The sequence below is a fragment of the Hypanus sabinus genome, chromosome 24 (genome assembly GCF_030144855.1).
Source record: "Hypanus sabinus isolate sHypSab1 chromosome 24, sHypSab1.hap1, whole genome shotgun sequence".
NCBI lineage: Eukaryota > Metazoa > Chordata > Chondrichthyes > Myliobatiformes > Dasyatidae > Hypanus > Hypanus sabinus.
Window position 1 is genome coordinate 22984939 of NC_082729.1, and position 6864 is coordinate 22991802.

At 52.0% G+C, this 6864-nt stretch overlaps 1 protein-coding gene across 1 annotated transcript; it reads right to left on the minus strand.

Annotated features, from left to right (window-relative positions):
• Positions 1-1648: 1648 nt before the first annotated feature.
• Positions 1649-4810, minus strand: LOC132380773 (C3a anaphylatoxin chemotactic receptor-like). The gene is made up of 2 exons (XM_059949759.1): positions 4577-4810; positions 1649-3344 (listed from the first exon to the last, which is right to left on the minus strand). Exon 2 carries the CDS (start codon positions 3332-3334, stop codon positions 2300-2302), a length of 1035 nt encoding a protein of 344 aa, XP_059805742.1. The 5' UTR covers positions 3335-3344; positions 4577-4810; the 3' UTR covers positions 1649-2299.
• Positions 4811-6864: the final 2054 nt, after the last annotated feature.

The window sequence follows — 6864 nt, forward strand, 5'->3', positions numbered from 1 at the left end:
TGCCACCTTCCTGACAGCTTGAGCCAGTCTGGCCATTGTCCTCTGATATAACAATCAATCACAGCAGGGAAACAGGCCATCTCGGCCCTCCTTGTCCGTGCCAAACTCTTAATCTCATTAACAAGGCTTTTTTGCCCTCACAACTCAATGGGTGTTTTTCATTTGCTTTTGCACCATTCTCTGTAAACTCTACAGACCCCTGGGTCTGAAAATCCCAGGAAATCAGCAGTTTCTGAGATACTCAGACCACCCCATCTGGCACCAATAATGCATCCTACAGTCAAAGTCACTTCGATCACATTTCCTCCCACATTCCCGTGTTTGGTCGGAACATCTTGACCATGTCTTCGTGCTTTTATGCGCTGGGTTGCTTCCTCATGATTGGCTGATTGGATACTTGCACTAACGAAGAGTCCACTGTGTGTAGAAGTCTCGAGTGTTGCGGTTAGCACAATACGGGAGACCCGGGTTCAAATCCGGCCACTGCCAGTAAGGAGTTTGTACATTCACCCGGTGACCATGTGTGTTTCCTCCGGGTGATCCGGTTTCATCCCACAGTCCAGAGACATACCGGTTGGTAGGTTAATTGGCTACTATAAACTATCCTGGGATTACGCAGGTTTAGATCAGGCGATTGCTGAGCGGTGTGGCACGAAGGACTGGAAGAGTCTAATCTGCTCTGAAACTCAATAAATTCATTAATTAAACAGTCCGGTGCTTCCACTACCACCTCCACCCATGGCAGCCCACTTCTGGCACCCAGCACGTTTCCTTTAAACTTTCCTTCCTCTCCCCCTGAAATGAAGCCCTCTTCCCAGGGGCGGGAGAAGAAACTGATCATCACTGTCCATCCCATCCAAGCCCCCATGATTTTATAATCTTCCAGCAGGTCTCCCCTCAGTCCCCGGAGAAGACGATCCAGTTTTGTCCACCGTCCCCGTACAGATCGATCTCTGCCCTCCCCTGGTGTTGCTGCAAGTTTTTCCTTGTAAACCGGGGATCCCATGTTTTTCTGTGCCATGGTCCAATCACGCAAGGGGTCTCTCCGGACCCCAGGGTGGGGACCACTGTTGTAAACACAAGAGATTCTGCAGCTCTTGCTAACTCTTCCAGAGCAACACGCACAAAACGCTGGAGGGACTCAGAGGAACGATTGTTGGCTCATTATGCGCCGCGTTGTATGACGTAGGTGATCACGGACTGAGATCAACACTGTTCTTGGCAATTTTCCTACAGAAGGGGTTTGCCATTGCCTTCTTCTGGGCAGTGTCTTTACAAGACGGGTGACCCCCGTCATTATCAATACTTTTCAGAGATTGTCTGACTGGCGTCAGTGGTTGCACAAACAGGACTTGTGATCTGCTCCGGCTGTTCATATGACCACCCACCACCTGCTCCCACGGTTTCACGTGACCCTGATTGGAGGGTCTGCAACTTGCCCAAGGGTGACCTGCAGGCTGGTGGTGGAAAGGGGCACCTTACGTCTCCTTTAGTAGAGATGTATCTCCACCCCACCACCCTAGGAACTATGCAAATAGATAAGCAGTCATGTTTATTCATTTGCATAGATGAATAAACATATATTTTACTCATTTTATTTGTAATTTTATTTCAAAGTTTTACTTTTAATGGATAAACAGTCCTGGTGAAGGTTCTTGGTCCGAAACTTTGGCCAACCCACAGCTGCAGTACAGTGTCCAGTTCTGGTCTCCACACTACAGGAAGGAGGTGACTGCACTGGAGAGGGTGGGGAGGACATTGCCCGGGACAGAGTGTTTCAGTTACGAGGAGACACCGGAGAGTCTGGGTCTGTTCTCCCTGGAGCGGGGGGAGGCTGAGGGGTGACCTGATGGAGGTGGCAGAAGTGGGGCAAAAGTCACGGCGCGATAGAGCTGTCATGTCTGGTCGCCATGGCAATGCGGAAGCCAGGCCCAGGAGGCAGTGAACCAACTTGGCCTGGACTCACACAGAGGGCCCTTTGAGCCAGGGCAGGTTTTTCTGATCGGACGCTACCTGGCGACTGCGGGGAAATATTCAGTTAGTTGCTCAGGGGTTGAACAGATCACAGGCAAATCGGTGGTGGGGGGCAGGGGTCAATGGTTAGCTATCAGTCGAGGATTTTGGTCACTAGGCCTTGAACAGTAGGCCATGTAGGATTGGGACAATGGTAGGCAGAGCGCTGGCGGGGGCAGAACAGTTGCGATAATGGCGGGAGTTGATCGAGGGCAAGATGGGGTAAGGGGTATCAATGGCAGGACGGAGCGAGGAGCAGCATTGGCAGGACATAGAGGGAGAGCCCTCACACACTGGCATCCGTACTGGAGATGGTCTTGATGCGAGTCCTGCAGGCTGACTCCGTCCGCTCCTCAGCAAAGGCCAAACGGAGCGAGGTGGACAGGGAACGCCGGAAAACCTGGCGGAAGTCACGGCCGGCAAAGACATAGAGGATGGGGTTCAGGGCGCTGTTGAAGGAGGCTAGGCCCACGGAAAAGCTATCCCAGACCCAGGCCTCGGGATGTTTGGAGAAAGCCTGAGCTAGGCCGCAGATGTGGTATGGGAGCCAGCAGAGGAAAAAGGCGGCAACTACAACAGCAATGAGGCGGACAGGCTTCCTGGTCTTGCTGGACTTGGCGAACTTGCCCCTCTGCAGCTTCTGGCCAATCAGGAGGTAGCAGAATGTCATGATGATGAAGGGCAAGATGTAAGCAAAGAGGGCCCGCGTCACCTCCACCACCTCCCTGGTCCGGTCTCTGAAATAAGTCCCAGTGTAGTTCAAGGTGCAGTAAGTAAAGCCGAACTCAGTGTTTATGTAAATCTTCCGTGTCAGCAGAGTGGGCAGGCACATGAGGAAGGCGAGGCCCCAGGCCGCAAGGCAGGCCGCACGCACCCAAGACAGGGACCGGTGAGTCTGGGACCAAACGGGCCTAGTGACAGCCAGACAGCGGTCGACGCTGATCATGGTCAATAGGAAAACACTGGCGAACATGTTGAGGACGATGGCCGAGGGAATGAGCTTACAGAGGACGTTGTCTGTGGGCCAGGAGCTTCCCAGGGCAACGTTAGCCATCTGGAAGGGGAGGCTGAGGCAGTAGGTCAGGTCTGCCACAGCCAAGTTCAAGAACCACACCGTGTTGACGCTCCGCTTCATCTTGAAGCCTGTCACCCAGATGACGGCCCCGTTGCCAGGGACACCCAACAGGAAAGTGAGGGCGTAGACAAAGATGGACAAGATGGAGGCTGCTGGCAGTTGGGTCCCAGAATCCTCAGGTAAGTTCTCATCAGAGTAGTTTCCAAATAAAAAAATGTTGTCGTAGTAATCATCTCCATAATACATCGTGCTGAGCCTGGAGGGGAAGACATTGTGGAGGTGAGAGAGGTTGGGATTGGAGGGAGGGGACAAGAAGAAGGAAAGAGGGAGATGGGTGAGGCAGGGTGAGATGGGGGAAAAAAGGGAAGATGGGGTCAAAAGTAGAGGTGCATGAGAGAGGAGAAGTAGGTGAAGATGATGGAGGACAAAAAAGGTGTGAAGGGAAGGGAAGAGGAGGAACTGAAACGGGGGGGTGAGGAGGTGCAAAGGGAAGGGAAATGGATGGGTAAGGGGAGGATGCTGGGTGCTGAAAGGTGGAAGCAGGGGAAGAGGAGACAGAGAAGGGAGGACAGGTGAAGATTGGATGGAGAAGATGGTGGGGGATGAGGAATGAGGACAGATGAGGGAAGAGAAATGTGAGAGGGAGGGAGTAGAGAAGGTGACAGGAGGAGGGGAGAGAAAGGGAAGAGAGGGGGAGGGGTGGGAAGGGGAGGGGGAAGAGGGAAGTGGAGGGGTATGGGATGTGGAGAAGTATGAGGAGAGGGGAGAGTGAAGGAGAGGGTATGATGAGGAGACGGAAGGGTAAGGGGAAGGAGGGAGGGGGTAGAAATGGGGTGTGCGGAAGGGAGGTTCCCCACAGTGGCAGGGACAAGCAAAGAGAAAGGGGGACGGAGGATGTGAGGTGAAGTAGGGGGAGGGTTGAATGCAGGAACGGTGGAAAGAATAAGGAGGGAAAGAGGGGAAGGTGAGTGGCAAAGGGTGGAGGGGCAGGGGAAGAGATAGAGAGGAAGGAAGAACAAGAAAGGGTGGTGTGAAAGTTTGAATGGGGTAGGAAGGAGAGGGGCCTAGATGGAGAGAAGAGGGTTGGAGGCAAAAGAGAGAGAGGATGGAAGTCACAACCATCTCCCCCCTCACTGCCCCTCCTGCACCACGGTGCTCACTCCTCACCAGCCCTCACACACCGCATTGGTTCTCCTCCCTGACAGACCCTCCAGCCCCACAGCAGAGACGGGAAATGGACGGGGAAGGGGAAGAAAGTGGCCTTCAGTGTGACACTCCCTCCTCACCTCCTCACCCTCAGCATGGCACTCCCTCCTCACCTCCTCACCCTCAGCACGACACTCCCTCCTCACTGAAATGAACGCAGTGCACTCCACCATCCTCACCTCCCCCACACCACCCCAACTCCTCTCCCCGCCATTCATCAACCGCTGTCGGCCCCTAGGGACCCCAGCTCCTGCATTCCTTCCTGGGCCCCCACCGACTCACCTTGGAGCCTGCTCTCCCTCTCGATGAAGTTCAGCCTCCCCGGAATCTCTGGCTCACTCCGTCCCCCCGGGCAGCTCGGGAGAGTTGGACTCAGATCCCAAACTGCTGCGACCACAGCAACCAATGCTGAAGATGAACTGTGCAGAAACGAATGGAAGGGCTGTCCGCAGCCCCGGTAGAGCAGGGAAGGGAGAATAGGACGCTGGTCCGGGAGCAGTCTGGAGAGTGGAGCGGGTCCCGTCTGAGGCTGAAAAACACGTCAGTATGACTTTATCACTTTTTTCCATCTCTGGTGTCCGGTTTAACAGCTCAGTTCCTCAAACTGAATCAGATGGGGACGGCAAAGTGTTAAAGAGAAACCACAGGAGTTCCTGAATGACAGAAAAAGGGGTAAACATCCCATCACACACTCCCAGGGTAAGACATAGAGTGAAGCTCCCTCCACACCGTCCCATCACACACTCCCGGGGTCAGACACAGAGTGAAGCTCCCTCCACACCGTCCCATCACTCACTCTCAGGGTCAGACACAGAGTGTATTTCCCTCTACATCTGATCCCACAGTCCCGGTGTGGAGCTGGAAGATTAAGTCAGTGGGGTGGGGTGGGGTGGGAGGGGGTCAGTGGTGTGGTAGATATTGACAGTCATCAGTCTGGAGATGTTGCCTATTTGACTGAGCTGGGGCCCACCGTTGGGAGAAGAGGCTGGGCACAAGATCTCTGGTTGTTGGGAAAGAGTTCTGTCCCTCTGGGAGCAGAGGAACTCCTGCTGTGGGTGGCAAGAGGTGTCTGTGGAACTGTGAGGCACAAAGGAGCAAAGACTGTGACAGTCCCATCATGAACTCTTGCTGAAATCCCTCCCCTTCCCAGTTCCCTGGTGAAGACAGGCAATACCTTGGACATTTCATTTGACAAGTCTGGGCAGCCCGCAGTCGGCCTCTGTGAGGAGATCTCCCAAACTCTGGACCCGCATGGGAGAGCGTCACTGTCTTTGCTCCCACTCCCCACAATCCATCTCCGCTTTCCTGGGCCGTGGGCTTGTTTTCAAAGCGATCGTTTCTCTTTTTTGCCTACAAAGTGCTCCCGACGTCTGCTTTAATTTTACTGGTACATGGACGACGTACATAGACTCTGAGTTCAACTTGAGTTACTGCACTATGAACTACACCAAGAATTATTTTGGAGACCGGACCAGGGAGGTGGTGGAGGTGACACGGGCCCTCTTTGCCTTCATCTTCCCCTTCCTCATCATCACATTCTGCTACCTCCTGATTGGCCAGAAGCTGCAGAGGGGCAAGTTCGCCAAGACCAGCAAGACCAGGAAGCCTGTCCGCCTCATTGCTGTTGTAGTTGCCGCCTTTTTCCTCTGCTGGCTCCCATACCACATCTGCGGCCTTGCTCAGGCTTTCTCCAAGCATCCCGAGGCCTGGGTCTGGGATAATTTGTCCATGGGCCTAGTCTCCCTCAGCAGCATCCTGAACCCCATCCTCTATATCAGTGGTTCTCAACCATTTCTATGCCCTACACCACCAGAAAATGTTTGATTAATGTTCGCACCCCCTACAAAAGGAATATCACATTTGAAGATGAAGAAGTCTAATTTCTAATTTTTGAACCACATACCATACTGCGGGTGAACAAATTGAACTTAAAAAATAAGCTTTTAACTCAGTGCATAAAATGCAAATATAAATTGAGTAATTAGATTCTAATTTATTCAGAAAAAATTGTAAACAGTGAAATCAATCTCAATTGTGAACATTAAATTCAATGACTTCTTTGCTCCTGCTTCTCAGTCATGATTTTGTCAAAACATGGAACTTTCTTGCTGACTGCGATCCACAGGTCTGCCTAAGGATTCAGGCGATTCCTAGATTTTGTCTTGATTGACAAAAGAGAACTGAATCAAGATTCACACAAGTATGTTGTTGCAAATGGAGTGAGGACACGGAGTGCTTTTCCACCAAGTCTTGGGAACGTATCCAGTGGTGCACACCAAACCTCCTCCAAAGTCTTGCTTTCAAATTGCATTTCAAGAGCTCGATTTGTCCACAAATCAATAAGATCTTCCTTCAGCTCTTCATCATCTGACATTTTCTCCAAATTGTAGGAATATGGATTCATGATCCATTCTTCTGAAATCTTCAGGTCTCCAGCAGCAAAATATCCATCAAACAATTCTGACAGCATTTCCAAATGAGCCACAATTTCTTCACACACAATAGAAGTTATGGATCCAGAATCATCAACCATCTCTTCTAGTGAAGGAAAATTTGAGAGACTGCCCCTT

Excerpts from the sequence above, each read along its gene's own strand:
- LOC132380773 (XM_059949759.1), bottom strand. The coding sequence starts at position 3,334 with ATGTATTATGGAGATGATTACTACGACAACATTTTTTTATTTGGAAAC.